General features: G+C 33.5%; 1 protein-coding gene across 1 annotated transcript in view; it reads right to left on the reverse strand.

Moving 5' to 3' along the window:
* Nucleotides 1-211: 211 nt before the first annotated feature.
* LOC114329623 (LIM/homeobox protein Awh) overlaps nt 212-19,767 on the reverse strand; it is a 188,168-nt gene continuing 168,612 nt past the window's right edge. Inside the window, exons 3-6 of the mRNA XM_028278798.2 lie at nt 10,310-10,527; nt 8,391-8,630; nt 4,738-4,860; nt 212-488 (exon numbers count right to left, since the gene is read on the reverse strand). Coding sequence (XP_028134599.1) covers nt 427-488; nt 4,738-4,860; nt 8,391-8,630; nt 10,310-10,527 — 643 coding nt within the window. The 3' untranslated portion in view covers nt 212-426. The remainder of the gene's footprint in view (nt 489-4,737; nt 4,861-8,390; nt 8,631-10,309; nt 10,528-19,767) is intronic.

The following is a 19,767-nucleotide window of genomic DNA, read 5'->3' on the forward strand; positions in this document are numbered from 1 at the left end:
ATTCTATGTCTGCTCCATGTAATGCATAAACCTTAGTAATACCATTCCTGTACCTTCTATTATTGTTACGTAGGTAATTTATTTGATTCCTTCTTTGATTCTTCGCACCCCTTGCCGGGGACTAGGGGCCATTTGGTCATTAATTTAACATAAACGAAAGATCTCTGGGTTATAAAATAACGTACAAAATTGGGAGAGTAAAACAAGAAGATACAGGCAACAGTAAGCATTTATTGATTCAACCATCAGTTTAAATTGCTTGTTCATTACATAAACTCACAACTCAAGAAAATTTAAAGCAAAAAATAAATATGTGTGTATAATATAATAACATTCAATGTTGCAAATTTATCGATAACTAGTTACAATTTTTTACTATAATTCGAGTAACATATTAAACATCTATTTATGACTTAAAAATTATATCTATACTTCGTTTTGCATGCAGTGCATCGTCGATTCTTGTGATAATTCGTCTAAGGAGGAATCTGAAACAGTAAAAATTTACAATTAAATAAACTCAAAACTGTTGTTTTGATGGATAAATAGGTACTATACTACGTCCATTCCCAAGCTAAGCTCAGGGCCTATTTTACCACTAGGCCAGTGAGGCACCTGCCTCGGGCCCGCATTTTAATGGGGACCGGAAAAATCATCAAACAATTTTTATATAAGATAAATTTTCAAATTTGTCAACTGTGGTCTTAGAACCACATGAGACACACTTCGAAAATCTTTCTACGTATCATCCACAGTAGAATCAGAGATAAATGTGAAGAAGACCAGGATGAAACACAATTTGGCTTCAGAAATAGACTGGGAACCCGGGACACACTCTTTGCACTAAATGTATTATTGCAGAAATGCCGAGATCAAAGGAAATACGTCTTTGCTGTATTTATTGACTATGAGAAGGCCTTTTATCGAGTACAACATCACAAATTAATTAAAATATTAAAGGATAAAGGAGTTGATAGTCAAGATGTACGAATCATAGAAAAATTATACTGGCGTCAAACAGCGACAGCTTGCATAAAAATAAAATCAACAGAAATATGCAAAATACAAAGAGATGTCAGACAGGGTTGTATACTGTCCCCACTGTTATTCAATTTATATTCAGATAGAATATTTAAGGAAGCGCTCCATATTTTGGAATGGGGTGTGAAAGTTAATGGAATTCTGATAAATACAATCAGATATATGTAGACGATACAGTTATTTTAAGTGATGAAATGAATAGATTACAACACCCTTTAAATGTCATTGACACAGTGGTAAGAGAGTTTGGCCTAAACATAAACTGTTCAAAAACAAAATACGTGGTATTTGTATTTAGCCCATCAAGATTCACAGTTATATGTTGATGGTCATATAATTCAAAGAGTACCCAGTTTTAAATATCTTGGTTGCCATATTACTGAACAACTAGATCCAGATAAAGAGATAAAATGTAGAATCGAGATAGCCCGCACGACATTTTTAAAAATGAGGTCATTCTTCTGTAATGATAACTTGCAACTTAAACTTCGAAAGCGCATGATATGTTACATTTGGTCAGTCCTCTTGTATGTTGTCGAAGCATGGACATTAAAAATATCGACCATTAATCGTTTGGAGGCCTTTGAAATGTGGCTGCACAGACGTACACTGAAAATACCATGGACGGCTACTCTGACAAGTGTGGCAGTCCTTAAGAGAGCAAATGCAGCCCGCGAGCTGCTTGATAACATCAAAAATAGAAAGATGGTCTATTTTGGACACGTATTAAGGGGAGACCGATATAATATTCTTCAACTTATTATGATGGGTAAAATCGAAGGATGCAGAGGAATTGGTAGAAAGCTGGCCTCTTGGTTCAAGAATATCCGGGAGTGGACAGGAATAAAGAAAGCAGAACAACAATTTAGAATAGCTCGAGACAGATACAGTTTCGCCATGTTAATCGCCAACGTCAAGAGGACTTGATAGGGCACGTTAAGAAGAAGAAGAAGGTCTTAGAACATTTAAAAAATTTGATATCAATATAAACTAATTAACTTAATTAATATTATTATTAAATTATATTTAGGGGTCCGAAAATTATGTAGTGCCTCGGGCCTGATTTGAAGTAAAATAGGTTCTGGCTAAGCTCAGACGCCAGTTTATGGCGCTTGATCGGTGGGTACGTCTTGTCGCAGCTTGTCATTAATTGTCATCGCAAATTAATGTCTAACCAGTGACAAGCGGGGTGGCAGTGAATAAAATTAAGATAGCTATGATGGTAACCAATGTTCTGAAAGGACATGGTACATAAAGAAAAAGAAGTGATAAATTGCGACAAAAAGACGAAACTGGCGTCAGCATCTTACAAAGATGCACTAGAAATAAATAAACCAAGACAAGTATATAGAATGTTACGAGGAGTACTCCCGAATCATGATTTACAATGTATAAACTTTGTAAATCGTGATTTGGGATTTACAATGTATATACAGTCGTAAAAATAAACGAATACCCCTGAACGATCACATCATTCACTTATTTTGTATTTGCTGTCTTTTTCTATAAATAACAAACGTTTGTTACAAAAAAGATAGCAAATACAAAATAAGTGATTGATGTGATCGTTCGTGGGTATTCTTTCATTTTTTCCGACTTTAGGTACATTGTAAATTATGATTTGGTTGTTTATTTGGTTTGTTTATTTCTAGTGCATCTTTATTGTGATTGTCCTACTTATAGGACCTGAGAAGATGCATCATCTTCAACTAAACTTTGTTTTGTAGGGTCAAAATAGACCAAAGTAGGCAGGAGACAGATTCTGGTCATAATGTAGCCTCGAGAATAATTATTTTAACCTGTTTGTTTCTCCTTTTATCTGGTTTACTTTATTAGTACAATTATTTTATAAAAATATGAATGTTTATGACATTCTTTTTATACTTTTCTTTGATATGTTACTAATTCTCTTCAAAATTAGTGGCAAGTATTATATTCACTTGTTCTATTGATATCAAGGTAAATAAATAGTCCTTTATAGTCTATTTTGACCATTTCTGACTTATCCGAGCACCCTAGATTTAATAACGAATTGTGCTCGATTGATATCTGTCTTTTATTTGTAATAAAGATCTTTATTTAGCGCAAGATATTGTAATAGACCAATTGCAGGTTATACAATTTAAAATCTTGTTAAAAAGTTTGAAACTTCTGGGATCCTGAATCCTAATTGTAATTGTACATTCTTATTATTTAAAGAACAAATAAAAAATAATTTATAGTATATATTGTAACGATTTGACTTTTAGATCGGCATTCAGACCGCCAGAAGGAACAGAACGCGCTCGATACCAACGCAGTCCCACTAGAAAATTCCACCACTACCGATGAACAACCTGAGTCTTGCAGCGCATTGAGCTCTAGACTCCCTGATTAACTATCGTTCTGAGTTAGTTATGGTAGGGGAGCCCAAGCGGGGATTTTTGCAGTTACTCGAGCGCGTCAGATTATCATATGGGGAGAAACCTGGTACCCTGCAGATGTAGGTACCTCTACCATATATTGGCTCTTAACACAGGGGAGTTCGTTAAGGGGGGCCCGAAAAAAAAAGAATCTATCCTTAAAAAAACTCGAAATTGTCAGATTAAGATAAGGTAAGTTAAGTACATGAAAAAGAGTGTATATTTCAAAAATCTGACGATTTGAGCCGGGCGTAAGGAAATGGGCGTGTCCCAAAATTTCACAAGAAAAAAACGAATATTTCGCGAAATGAATGACAGATCGAAAAACTAAAAAATATGTGCTCAATATTTTTTAAAAATCGATCGAATGATACCAAACACGATTTCCCACGGAGAGGGGTGGGGGGTAAATTTAATATTTTAAATACGAATCCCGCGATATTTCGCGAAATGAACATCAGATCGAAAAACTGTAAAATACACTAATTTAATATTTTTAAAAAATCTATCGAATGGCACCAAACACGACCCCCACGGTGGTGGGGTGGGGGGTTACTTTAAAATCTTAAATAGGAGCCCCATTTTTATTGCAGATTTGGATTCCTTACGAAAAAATAAGTAACTTTTATTCGAAACATATTTTCGAATTATGCATAGATGGCGTTATAATCGGAAAAAACGATTGTTGGAAATGGAAAATTAAATAAAAAAATTGCAAGCGCCCACTAAAACGGAAAATGTTACTTAACTTTTTTTGGTTTTAGGACCTACTCTTCACAACCCAATAGGTCTCCAAAGCGCTCGAGTGACTGCACATTTAGCATACTTTGCTCCCCTACCATTAGTCAATTGGGATGCGACGTATTGAGTCGAAGCCTGCTATGGAGCGGTCCTGCATTGAAGGATTGCTTCGTTGGTGGTAGCGCATAGAGCGATCGACCTTCTCCAGCTGTAGGTCGAGTCGTTGTATGAGTCGGTGTGTGATTGTTGATATTTTGATTCCGTGTTGAGGAATAGCGAGATTGCTTCTTGTAGTATACTAACATTGTTACTGCATTTTGATAGTAGTATGTAAATACAATTTTGTTTTTTTTTCTTTTACAGACAACCGCCAAGGGAGCTTTCTTCGGCGAAGACCAGAATATTGTTTTATTTTATTATTTTATTTTGAAAGAAGAAGAATATATATTTTATTTTAATGGAACCTGTGTTCTGCTGTGTTTTACTGAGTCAGTAGTCCGAAAGAACTACCCGTTAAAATATAGTTTAATCTGAAACACAAACGAGTACTGACCTAATTCGTTTCCGGTTTGTGAATATATTGAAGAAGGTTTGTGATTGTGTCCGCTATTTTGTAAGGAATACGTCAAATGTAGATTTATATGCCTATTAAAGTTGTTATCTTCCCTACTGTGCACTGAAACAAGAAAAAAATCGTTAATTTTGGTTTAATAGAAATTCAAACTTTGGTACATTCAACAAAACTAACTAAGACCTTTTCCAGGGCTAGGGCTAGGTTCTTCCAAACTACAAATTGTTGAATATATGGCATTAACGTTAATGGCAACAAATTAAAACACCTCAGATTCGCTGACGATATCGTGATTATATCGAGTAGGTATAATCGAGGAACTACAAATTATGATTGAGGAGCTTGGCTTGCAGACAGCTCCCAATACGTCGGCCTAAAAACAAATATGACAAAAACAAAAACAAAAACAATGACAAACACCAGACGTACCTATATAAATGGCATTGAGATAGAACAAGTCATGGAATATATCAACGTTTAGGCCAAATTCTGAAATTTGATAAAGAGAACCCAAAAATCACTAGAAGAGTAAGACTGGCATTGACAGGATTTGGAAAACTTAGTTGGATAGGTACTTAATAACCGCAATCCTTTTTATCATTAAGTACATATAAATATCAAACCTGGATTCCAACAAAGCCAATATGAATAAACTAGTCACAACAGAAAGAGCTATGGAAAGATCAATGCTAGGTATATGACTGCCTGATAAAAAAGAAGGAACGACTGGGTAAAATCTCAAAAAACAATAGCCGAGGATATCATAACAGAAATTGCCAAACTTAAATGGACCTTCTCAGGCGACACTGCTAGATAAAAAGACCAACGTTGGAAGGCCACAATACAATATTGGAGACCTTACCAAAGTAAACGACCAAGAGGAAGACCACATATGAGATGTGTAGATGACATAAGCGATGAAACGAATTCAGCGACAAAAACCAATGTACTTAACTTTAACGATATAAACATAAAACATAACATTAAAAAAGAATTTAACAGTAGAAAAAAAACATCGGAGAACAACTAGAAGATCCAGAAGAACTATGGAGTGAATTTAAAAACCAAGTTAACGAAATCTCCACAAACAATGATTATAGAAAAAACTTAATCAAGAAAAATAAATGGATAACAGACGACATCTTGAAATTGATGGAACAACGTCGACTGATAAAACCTAACGAGACAGAATATAGACACCTGCAAAGAAGAATAAAAAAGGAGATCAAATTAGCCTAAGAAGAATGGATGAGAGAAAGGTGCGACGAAATGGAGGTTGTGATATCTAGACACGACTTATTTAATGTGCACAAAAAAACTAAAAGAAATAAGTAACATATTTAAAAAACGAGTTCCCTCTGTACCTACTCGTTGACAATAATAACAAAATTATTGTAAATGAGCACGAAGTAAGAAAAGAATGGCAGCTGTATATATCAGAGTTATTTGAAGATGACAGGAATAATATTGCCGAATTCTACCAAAACTGTACTGACTGCCCAGAAATTATGAAATGCAAGGTAGAACACGCTATAAATAATGCTAAAATTTGAAAAGCTTGTGGACCAGATGATACACCAACTGAGTTGCTGAAACTAATAGAGGATGATAACATAAAAGTAGTAGTAATACTTTTTAATTCAATATATAACACGGGAGTGATTCTCACAGATTGGCTCAAATCCATCTTTGTCGCAATACCTAAAAACCACAATGCGAGAAAATGCTCAGAAAATCGATTAATTAGCCTAATGAGCCTCTTAAGATTTTCCTAAGAATACTTCACAGACGCAAATGCGAAGAAGATTTCGAAGATACCCAAATTGGTTTTAGAAATGCTATGGGAACCAGGGAGGCACTTTTTGCGCTTAACATCCTAACATCCTACAAAAATGCCGTGACTAAAGAAAAGATGTATTTGCATGTTTCGTGGACTTCAAAAAGGCATTCGATAAAGTACAGCATGTAAAATTAATGCAAATACTGAAAACTATCGGAATAGATGACAAAGATATTCGTGTCATTAAAAATTTGTACTGGAATCAAACTGCTATCGTAAAAATTGGAGATAACTACACCGATCAAATCTCCATACAACGAGGAGCCAGACAATTCAATGTTTACTCGGACCAGTTATTTAAAAAGGCACTTGAGAGACAGCCATATGGAATAAAAATCAACGGGGAACTACTTAATGTGATTAGATATGCAGACGATACAGTAATTCTGTCAGATAATATTGAAGGTCTCCAAATTCTGCTTGATCGTATTCACGAGGTAGGAGAGGAAATGGGCATTAAAATAAACACAAACAAAACCAAATTTTTAGTGTTTAGTCGTGACCCACATCCCGATGCAATGCTTCAATTAAACGGAGTCCAAGTTGAGAAAGTTCACAAAATGACATATTTGGTAACTGTGATAACGGACCAACTATGTAGATCCAGACATAGAAATAAAACGTAGAATATCAATGACTAAAACTACTTTTATGAAAATGAAGTCATTTCTTTGCAATAATCATCTCAGTTTAGAACTAAGACAAATAATGAATGGTTAAGTGCTATGTTTGGTCCGTACTTTTGTATAGTGCAGAAATGTGGACGCTAAAAGTATCGATCATGAACAGAATTGAAGCATTGGAAATGTGGATTCATAGACGGATGCTGAAGATATCCTGGACAGCAAGAAAAACTAATGAAGAAGTACTAAAGAGGGTCAACAAAGATAGAGAACTGCTAAAGACTGTTAAACATCGAAAAATGTCTTATCTGGGACATATAGTGAGGGGAAGTCGATATAAAATATTACAACTGATCCTTAAAGGCAAAATAGAGGGCCGTAGAGGTGTAGGAAGAAAACAGGTTTCTTGGTTAAAAAAGATTGATATCAAATTCAGGACAATTATTCCATATTGCAGAAGATCGAGAGGCCTTCGCAATGGTGATCGCCAACGTCGGATACTTCTGATATGGCACGTGAATAAGAAGAAGAAGATGACATAAAAACAATAGCCCTAACAAATTGGAACTATCTTGCTCACGATAAAGATCGATTGAAGGAGTTGGGAGAGGTCTATGTCCAAAAATGGACGATAGAAGGCTAAGAAGAGGACGTCCTGCTCCTGAGGTGGGTAGGGTATGTGATTCGTATGGAACAAAATAATCCAGCTAGAAAAACTTTCCTTGATAGACTAATTAGTCAGAGAAATAGATGAAGACTCAGAATAAGGTTCCTTGATAACTTCGATGAAGACATCAGAAATATGGAAATGCGTATTTGGCGGAGGAAGGCGATAGATAAGTACGGTTAAAGAGACATTCTTAAGTTATAAAGCTAGAATGATGATAACGAAGCATTATTTCACTTCAAGCTACCAAAACTCCAAATAGCAATTGACAAAATTTTATTCATTTTAATAAATATAGTTTTTAATGTTACGGAAAAAATGACTCATTACTGAAACATAGACATTACGTTTAATTTTTAAGGGGTGTAATATTAATATAGAATTAAAATCATGTGTATCTGAATACTTTATAGAAGTGCCTGTCTCATGACAAGCTGTGGATGGATTAACTGGTTGTGGAAGTGGTCGTAATCCCAATTATTCAATCAAAAATCGAAATACTTACATTGATTTTTAACCTTCCCGGTATGCATGTGTTTCTTTTGCCGAGCCCGAGAGTTTTGAAACCAAACTTGCGTGACTCGTTTGCTAAGTCCCGTAATTTGGGCGATCCTCTCCAGGTCCTGGCCATCGGGGTTGGAGTCCAGCTGAAAATTTGCTTGCAGCACTTGCAGCTGTTCTTCCGTGAACGTGGTTCGGACTCGTTTCGCCTTGTTCTTGTGGTATCCCTCGGCGTCACAACCATCTACAAATGTAAGGAGTTAGAGCTACCACGTAAACTTCTTAAACAAACAGATATATTGAAGAAGGAGCGTGTCGAAATAAAAAGAGAAGCGTGGTTTTATTTTAGAATCTTAAAAACTGGTTATTTAGAGCTTGGGAAGAAAAAAGTGTGCAGTGAGGGATCCAAGGGGGGTTTCACGGGGATCATGACCCCTCAGACAAAAATAAATATCAATTCAATAATCCTAAAAAAAGAAAAACCGAGAGCCGTCAAACAAAAAAAAATTAGGTCCACCCAAAAAATAATTGAGAACCTCCCAAAAAATTTTCCTCCCACAAAAAATTTCTGGATCCAGGACTGAGTGTAAGTGGAAGTGGAAATAAGAAGCGCACTGAAGAAATTGAGCAGAAATAAAGCTCCGGGAGAAGACAATATAGTTATAGAAGCCGTAGGTAGAGATTGGAGGAGACAGACTTCTAGAAAATATAAAGTAACTGTGTAACAAATATCTGCACCGAAGTGAAACTTCTACAACATTGCGTAGTGCACTTACCATTTTATTACTCAATAAGGGCGATCCAGCATACCTCGAGAATTACCGACCCATAAGTCTTAAACCGTCTATACAAGCTATTCACAAGCATAATAACAAATATACTGGAAACAAAATTAGATTTTTACGAACTTGGAGAATAGGCAGGTTTTAGGAAAAACTTTGGCACCAACGACCAACTTCACTGCATAAAAAGGGTTATAGACAAATCCATCCAATACAACCGACCGACCAATTAAGCAATTGGTCGCAACCAAATTGCCAGGGACAATCAAACTGCTGAAGAGAAGAGAAGAATCAATTTAGCATGCGCCACAAATGGAGCTCTATCAGACATTATTAAGAGCAACATATTAAATTATTTGGAAAAGAAGATGTTCGACCAATGTGTGCTTCCAGTCATGACTTACGGTGCGGAAAGACTTTCCTTAAGAACCCAGGCCACAGCATCCAAACTAATAGCCAAAGAAGAATAGAACGATCATTACCACAATACATTTCACCCTGGGGGGTATGTGCTGTGATCATTACTTTTGTACTGACTTTCAGAGGCAGGGTTAGAAACGAGGAAATTAAAAAGAAAGACAGGCGTCACAGATGTCATAGAGCGTATAGTATGGTTGAAGTGGAATGGGGCGGGCAATCTGGCCATAATGAATTATGGGGGTGGATCCAAAAATTACAGTGTGGAGACCACGAGCAGAAAGAAGAAGCAGATGTAGACCACCTATATGATGTCAAAAGAACCGCTGGAAATTGCCCGTAGGAAGATCAAGAAAGACAGAACTGGAGGGAATTAGAGAAGGCCTATTTCAACTTGGGAAGGAAAAGGGGATGATGATGATGATGACAAATGATGGTTAAAGAATAAGAGAATTACAAACGGAAATTGATAGAAAAAACTAGAAGAAATTATTAAAGAATAGAGATTGGGTGGTGAATAGGATGGCGTGGTGAATTATTGAATAATACATAATTATTAGGCCTATTCTAATCCTTAAAATGCATAGAGAATATGACAGAGATACTTCTAGGAAAATCTTGGCAAAATGGTGAATTTTGTTATACAAAATGTTCGTTAATTTATAGAGTTGAATATTATATTGATACATATTTTAAGTAAAATGTGAACAACAAAAGTCCTTACCGTCCGACGACGTAGTCCCTCCGTCTAGAATTTCGAGGTAATGTGCTTTACAGAGAACTCTTTCTTCGTGAAGAGCGAATTCTTCTCCCGTGGATAACTGCCGGTGGCATGCGGCGCAAGCGAAGCATGCTAAGTGGTATACATGGTCTCTGGCTTTTCGCACCCAGTCACTGGACGATATGCCTCTGGTACATATTGAGCATTTGGCCCCAAAGCTTCTGAAACAAGTTCGAAGTTTAGTTTAATGGCTCTAGGCTATTCCACGAATATACGACTGGTTTGGATAATCGCGACAACTAATATTTTAGTATCCAACATACAAAGTACGAAAATAAAGTGCTCTAATAATTATTCCAATAAACAACAATGTAATTTGCAAATTACTTTCGTTCTTCATATTTTGCACAGTAAAAGATTCAACAAATAAATAAATAGCTTCAGAACAACAGTAAAATATTCGTTGTCGCGATAATTCAAAACAGTTGTATATTCGTGGAATAGGGTATATATGAGGAAATAGGTGCTGTAAACACGACTACTATAATTACAAAAATGCTAAAATTGTTTATATAGGTACAGGGTGACTCCAGATTTTGATATTTTATGAGCACAAAATTTGTCCAAAAATAATGTGGTTTAAAAAGTTTAATTCAGAACACGTTGGCAGAACTTTAATGTCGTGAGTGATGTGATAAAGGCAGAAGTATTTTATTTATTGTTTACATCATACCTATTTAGTTACTACTAACCAAACTCAAGTTTCTTAAAAATTTCGACTTAATCTCCTCACCGGGAGGCATCCAAGTAGTGTTTGCTTAAAAAATATGTAAAATAGTCACTAACATAAATATTATTCCTTGTTATGTATACTTACCTATATCTAATAAACTGCTCGTCAAAAGTTAAGGATATAGAAAATTCTGCTGAATTTTTATAGTAGATTTTTTCGTGAACAGATTAACGGATTCCGCTAATTTTTTTTTATTATTTTAGACTTTTCTTTAGTATTTACACAGAAACTTGTTTTTTGTACTTATACCGGGTGGAAGAAAAGAAATGTTTTTCTTATGTTAAGTTTGAGACGTCCTGTAGGGAGGACGAGGTACAAATGGGAGTATATATCGAAATCGTATTGTAGTCTTATGATTTGTGAACATTTTGTTTTTGAATGTCCCTGATATCTTTAGAAATAAAGAAAATAGACGGTTTTGTAATTTAACATGTGTTTTAACCGAAACAAAAGTTTGAGACACCTTGTAGGGAGAAAAAGGCACAAAGGTGAGTATATCTCGATATTTTGTTGTAGTCTCATATTTTGTGAATAAGTATTTTATTTTTTTAATTTCTCTGATATCTTTAATAACAAAGAAACTAGACGATATTACTCTTTAATATGTGTTTTAACTGACGACATGCATCACATCACACATGTGAAACATAGAAAAACATATTAAAGAGTAATACCGTCTAGTTTCTTTGTTATTAAAGATATCAGAGAAATTAAAAAAATAAAATATTCAAAAAATGTGAGACTACAACATAATATCGGGATATACTCACCTTTGTGCCTTTTTCTCCCTACAAGGTGTCTCAAACTTTTGTTTCGGTTAAAACACATGATAAATTACAAAACCGTCTATTTCTTTTTTGTTTCTAAAGATATCAGGTACATTCAAACAACAGCATGTTCACAAAACAAGACTACAATATTATTCTAATGTATACTCACCTTTGTACCTCGTTCTCCCTACATGGTGTCTCAAACTTAACACAAGAAAAACATATATTTTTCTTCCACCCGGTATAAGTACAAAAAATAAGTTTGGGTAAACCTTTGCACAACTGTGTAAATACTAAAGAAAAGGCTAAAATAAAAAAAAAATAGCGGAATCCGTCTGTTCGCGAAAAAATCAACTATGAAAATCAGCAGAATTGTCTATATCCCTAACTTTTGACGAGCAGTTTATTCAATGAAATTCTTAACAACAAATGAAAACAACTTTAAAACGCTGTTTTTTCCACACCAAAGTTTATTAAGATATATTTGGTTACATTAACCAAACTCTAGTTTACTTTTTATATAACTAATCCTGTTATAAGTTCCAAAATTTTTATTAAAAAAAAATAAATCTAAGAAGTAAGGAGACTTGGTCGATAAGTTAGACAAGAAACTCGAACCCTAGAACCTTCGCCCAAATTTAGACTAAGTACTACACCACCAAAATATGTGTATAATTTCGATTTTTTCCAAAAATTCATATTAAGAACTGCGTAATTTTTAACAGCACGTAAGAATTGTTGTAGAGGTATACATAATGTCTTTGTAAGTAATAATAGACCGAAAACTTTATTAGATACAAAATTAACAAAATATACCTAACTTCTGTATTATTCTGTATATTATATTCTGCATATTTTTATCAACTTCACACATTGAGGCTATTCTAGAGAAGAAGTTCATATCCAAATATATAAAGAAATATAAAACATAAAACGAAGTGTAGGTATTAACAAAAATAAGAGACAGATAAGAATCATAATATCATCAAAATTGAAAGAAAAATATTCCTCAAATTAAATAAACATAAAGGCATTCACTAAAAAGTATCTCTTAATAATGTTTGCCTTTGAATTGATAAAAGAGCTTTTATTCTAGCTGGACTTTAATTTGAGGACCTCTCAAGGGGGCCAAATCCTGACACAAGATTACTGTTGTTTATAGTGGGATAATTATGCTCTGCATAATATACATAGAAGGTAAAGCTAATATTTTAAAAGCTCTAAAGGAATTTCTAGAGTCCACTCTATAACAGAGTCAGATATAATACGAACACACTTTCTTTGCTGCCCAAACACTTTACCAATGTAACAATAGTGACCCCAGAAGAGAACAGCATAAGTTAGATGAGAATAAACGGTATTATGTTAAGCAGTTGGACCATTTTGTAAAAAATATGATTTCAATAATCTTATTAATATCTACTCCTCTTTCGTCATTAGGCTTCTTCGCATCTTATAATTCTTTTGAACGTCTCTGTGTAGTTCGTCTGAAACAATAGCTGAAAAATAACTTTTTAAATATCTGTAACACGTTAGGCGCCATGGCGCTTAACGTGTAGGACCGATGTAGGACGTTCCCCATACGACATGGAGGTCACTAGGGGCCGCTGTGTATTGACGAAGCTGCTATGATGAAATGCCTTGGCCTGGGGGGCAATTTTTCAATATTGTGTCTTGCGCTTAACGTGTTAAAATTATGCTCAATATCAATACTATCTCGCCTAGAAATTGTCCGTGGAATAGACCTACTGGGGATACCACGTAAAAAAAAGAATGTGTGTGTACTTTGTACGCACGTAAGAAGTTATACTTCTATTATAATATAATTTCAACGAAATAAATATACCTACTTAACAGTTACAATACAAAAAATTAACAATAATTACCAAAAATGAACCAAAAATTAACAATGCCAAATATTAAAAAAAAAGAAAAAATATGAATCGTCCGAGATTTGAACCCGCAATCTCGCGATTTTTTGATCACTGGTCCAATGCTCTACCAACAAGGCCATCAAGCCGCATGCAACTTACCTTTCAGATATACATAATTATACATCACGGTAACAAGTGAAATATAAAAATAGATGTTTTATTATTTTACGCCCAAGGAAGACACATCCAAAGACACAAAATTATAATAAAAAACCTTTTAAACCACCTTTTCCAAATTGCGCAAGTTTTATTATTAATATTAATGTTAATAAATGAAATATAAATATTTTGACGTTTCACAATTTGACAATTCACTTTTAACTGCAGTGCCTTAAAAATTTTAAAGCACTAGTGCCTTAAAGTAGCATTTTTAACGCTCCTATGGAGTCCTAAAAATTGCATTTTTAACACGTTTGTAGAAAAATATATTTAAAAACACTAATATATTCTTTCCACACCTTTTCTGGACTGATACATACATAAATTAAAACATTTTGAAGTATAACTTCAAAAATATAATATGAAAACTATTTAAAAAGGCAGTATAACTATTAACTAACCTTTGTTGTTTCTCTTCCCACAAATTTTAAAACGCAACAACCATACATAACCAAACCGTCAACCGTCCAAACCACAGCTGCGCTACAGCTGCCATATTGGATAATTTTTGACATGTCATTTGAACATCCAATCAGAACAAAGTTATAATGCGCATGCGCCGGGATCGTAGGTTTTAACATATAAAAATTCACCCTCATAGCGCGCGTAAAGAAGTATAACTTCAAAAACGCGCCTTCAGAGTCTACTCCAGAGTCATAAATTAATAATAACATGGGAATGTTAATAAAATGATTAAAATATATGAACACAAAAGTATATGGTTCATTTTTATTATAACCTTACGAGTATTCAAGTAAATTTCGGAGCGCTGTAAAACCTAGATAAACTAATAAAATTAAACAAATTTGTAGTGAAATTATTTATTAAAAAACCCTCCATATCATCCTGGTGTCAATTTATTGTAAACTGACCACAAAAAAGACCCAAAAGAAATTTTGTCTAAGAATTCTTAGCACAAAAATCCTTTTGTTAAACCCTTAAACCTTAAACCCTACATACCCTTTTTATTTTCCATTTTAAAATAAAAGGTAATCGAAAGTTGTAAACAATTTAATTTGTTACAAATAAAGTCTCATAAAATTTTCTGTGTAGTTGCTAGTTCACAAGATGCAGTGCGAGAAATTTGCACCTTTTTTATAAGATGGCGACCGGTGAACAAGCGTGGCGATCCCACAAACTTAAACTTAAGCTTACACTTACCCCCTCAATAAAAAAAAACAAAAATAAATTTCCTTCCTCTGAAAAATGCGCTAATGCCTCAAAAATGTGACATTTTATGTACATTTTGAAACTAACAAGAAAAAAAGTGGTAATTAGAAAGTTCTAAATTTAAGTCCTAATCCTAATAAATGAAACAAATTGTCTAACAAATGCATTCATAGAATGCAGCAAAATCTGCTTAGCGATAGTAAAAGAAAGAGTTAGCAATAACATGATTAACTATGAAAAATTTCTTAAAATGTAATTAACATCCCATACTCCCCGGACTACCAGCAAAATTTAATCAGGAAAATTCTTGATAAAAAAACCCGAAATCATAAAACGCATCCCTAAAAATATAAACAAATTATAAACGTTCGTTCGGAAATACCGGAGGAAAATTGATTTAGGGGGTTGTTCTCTTTCTAGAATTCTCCAAACAAGGGGAGTCATCAAATTGTTAAAGCGAAGGGTGGAACTCTTTTGATATTAATTGGCACGCCTGTGAAGGATTTTGAATAAATGTATCTCCGGTTGGAGAAATGTATTTAAATTAGTTTTCATTTTTTCCCTCCTGAGTTAATATTTTTTTGCGGGGAATATCTTGTCAAATTTATCATTTGAGATCCTATTATCTTACATAGGAATTTTATATTTGATAAATAAAAAAGTGTGTGGAAGAATTTAACAAGCAAATACCTAAAGGAAACAGAAAAAACTATAATATAAGTAGTTGTGAGATGCAACTTGATAGATCTCCCTCGGCTTTTTTTGCTCCGGCGATTCGTTGGCTTGCAAATTTTAGAAGCCACAAATGGTGTAACCAGAAGATTAGTTTTGATAAAGTTTTATTTTTGGTATTGTTAATATTAAAAGTTAAACTTTTGTTAGTCTTTAGCAGATGTCTCCACGGCATCCATATAATGATAATCTTTCGTTTGTGGATCAAGCCATGATTTTAGTTGTTTAGAGAGAATCAAATATGTGCTCTCTGAAGAAACTCTAACAAGAGTTGAAACTGGTTAGAGCACTTTTGGCGCTCTCTAAACTAACTAAAGTAAAACTGCTCTTGTTTCGATTCACAACGAAATTATTTATTATAATATAAGTGTTAAAAAGGAGTCGATGTTTAAGGTTGAAGAAACGAGGGTATATAGAGGAATCACATGTGGATCAGTCCACTATTTGGTGAGATCATGAATATACATAAGAAAGAACAATCACAACAATCTAATAAAAATAAAATGTAATGAAGATGAAAACATAAAATCAAGAAGTTATCCTACAGATAAACTAAACAATGAGTCAATCGATCTCTTTTCTTTATAGATTTAGACTAGCATCAAAAACGAAGGAGAAAGACATACAAGGAATAATAAATAAAAAACTATATGATAATTATATTGAAAACGATATGGATATTGGAAAGGAAAATGAGAAGATAAAACACAAAACTAATGGGGACGCCAAAAATTGAAAACCAAATAAAAGAAAAAAAAAGGAAGCTTACTTAAAGTGGCTGACCACAAGAGATCAACGAAACGTCAAACATTAGTTAATCAAAAATAAAATTTTTAGCTTAGAATATGTTGACCATATAAAATTTTTAGGAATGTTTTTCGATAAAATGCTCTCTTGGAAAATGCACATTATGTAGAGGGTTATTCACTATATTTTGACCATCCATCTGGGCGTGATGACGTATTCGACTATTTTTTTTAAATGAGAATAGGGGTCGTGTGCTAGCTCATTTGAAAGTTATTCAATTCTCTATTCAGTAATATAAATATTAAGATACTTATTTATACAGGGTGTCCAATTTTTTTTAATTAAATTAATTGACACAAAAAGAAGAATGTATGTAATTTATTTAATTCAAAATATCTTCTACTTCTGTTAGAAAACAGAAATAAAAGTTTATTGCACAAATAAACATTGCTTCTTGCTTAAATTCAATGTTCATCCTGCCAAGAGGCAGATGGGTGTCAGCTTCAACATTGAATTGAAGTGAACAGTAATGTTTATTTGTTCAATAAACATTTATTTCTGTTTTCTGACAACAGTAAAATGTATTTAAAATTAAATAAAATATATATATTTTTCTTTTTGTCAATTAATTTAATTAAACATTTTTTTTGGACACCCTGTATAAATAATTATCTTAATGTTTATATTAATGAATAGAGAATTGAATAACCTTTCAAATCAGCTAGCACACGATCCCTATTCTCATTTAGCAGAATAATCGATTACGTCATCACGCCCATATGGATGACGTCACTAGTATGATATATATGTCAAAAAATCATAAGTTAAAAATCGAATAACTTTTGGTATTTACCTTTTTTTCTAATTCTGTAAATAAAGCAGTTTACAGGGGGTCAAAATATAGTGAATAACCCTGTAATTTAAGAAAAGTGGCCAAACTGGTCTGAACTTATTGCGAACTCTGTGTAACAACAATTGGGGATCAGATTTTAAAAGCTTTATTCATATTTACAAATCATTTACATATACGATCAAAGATTAATTGTGGTTAAATAGTTTACGCTTCTGCCAAGAAGACATTACTTGCTCAGCTGTAATCTATATACAGAATACAGGATTAAGAATAACCATTGGAGCTTTTCGTACTAGCCCTGTTGAAAGTTTACAATGTTTAACTGGTGAACCACCTTTGAAGTTTAGGAGAATGTATCTATCGTTAGCTGATGTATCAAGCAATTAATCAATAAAATCACATACATTTCTTCATAATACAATTGGTGACCGTTTTAAAGACATTTATATTAAAAAACTCGAACAGACCCACCATTCTACTAGAGAATTCGAAGGTATCTATCCTCTTATAGTATTGTTTCCAAAACTCTTTGATAACTCAATTACGGCTGTATTTCCATCATGCACAATGACAATACCCCCTGTACAATGTGATCTAACTCTCACCAAATATAATAAGTGTTAAACTCCTCACAAAATAATAAACCAAGAGCCACTTAACAAACTTTCCTGTTTTTCCGATCATTATCACATCTATACAGACGCATCCAAATCAGCAATTGTCACTCTAAATCCAATATTGCAATTTAAACTATCATCTACTAGCAGTATCTTCTCTGGAGAACTGTTTTCGATTCTACAAGCATTAATTCATATAAGCAACCTCAAAATCTCAAAAACTCTAATTACTGAAATTAATTTTAACTTAAATATTGTACCTACACAAACCTACCCACTTAATTGTAATATTAACTCTGGATCCCGCGTATGAAAAAAAGTTGATTAATAGCAAGCTGAAAATTTGTTAATAGCTTAAGGTTGTCTAGTCGGATAAACTTTGATATATGGGAACACTGGAACAGGGTCAGTTTTAATTGTGGAACAGGTTAAAAATTTGGAACGGTCAGACTACGAAAACGGCACATTTCTTTTGTCCGACAGAACAGACTTAAACTCTCCGAACAGAGATTAAACTCTCATGCAAAAATCAGACTGCTATTTATCACCAAATGGGCGTTTTAATGAGTGGAACATGTAGAATATGTCAAATGACAGGAATTATGACAGGTGATAAATAGCAGTCTGATTTTTGCATGAGAGTTTAATCTTTGTTCGGAGAGTTTAAGTCTGTTCTAGATACCCTTAAGCTATTAACAAAATTTCAGCTTGCTATTAATCAAATTTTTTTTCATACGCGGGATCCAGACCTATATGTATTCATTGTACAAATCCTGACTATATCTTCAAATTTAATTAACTGATTGTAATAATATGTCCTCCTGCTAATAACTCTCAGTAGTTGATGCGGTTAATAAAGAAAAAAAAATTCAAATTTCATTACATCAAGAATTGTGGCTTAATCCCATATAAACCGCTGATTGATAAATATACAGAGTATACATATCTATATTATTATGTATCACTTTATCAATCAAAGATAGAGTAAAAATTTAAATTTTTAATTTACACGGACACATAAATTTGATACACCCTGTATATTGATTTGTAACTATTTAGTAGAAGGTAGCTTTTACGCAGTGGGTTTCTCCTTAATGAGTTTTTCCCTGAAGACTTAAAGACATTTGTAAATAAGTGAAATGAAAGACAATTTATTTCGGATTATGATTTTAAAAATATTGTTTGTTACGGGAAAGGTAAAATCCACAGGTAATTTTAATTATTCGTTTTTAGAAATATAAAGGTAGAGAGATTTGGAATTTTAAGTCTGTTTGTTTATACACAAGAATTTTTGTATAATTTCCGAAAAGTGATTAGTTTGAGTAGAAGTATTGTTTGAAAGAATGGCTGGGTTTTTCGATGCAAAAGAAATGTTTCTGATTGGCTTGGCAATTTGGAAGGGGGAAAGAGAGGTTTTGAATGTTCAGACAGTTTGGAAAGAAAAGATTATTGTGTGGTTGGCATCCGAGAAAGGCAGTCGAAAGTTTTCGCGTATAGTTCAGACGCAAGTACTAGTGGTTGTTTGATAGTGGAGAGTAGCTGAAAAGTGGAACGAGAGACAAATCAAATTGAGAAGAAAACCCTCTTTGATTCTGTAAAGTCCAAGAGAGTAAGTTACAAGAACTATAGTTATTAAAATTATTTGTGACACCAAGTAAAAAAGATACTTGGGTATCAGGAGATTAT

Source organism: Diabrotica virgifera, chromosome 2 (assembly GCF_917563875.1).
Source record: "Diabrotica virgifera virgifera chromosome 2, PGI_DIABVI_V3a".
Taxonomy (NCBI): Eukaryota; Metazoa; Arthropoda; class Insecta; order Coleoptera; family Chrysomelidae; genus Diabrotica; species Diabrotica virgifera.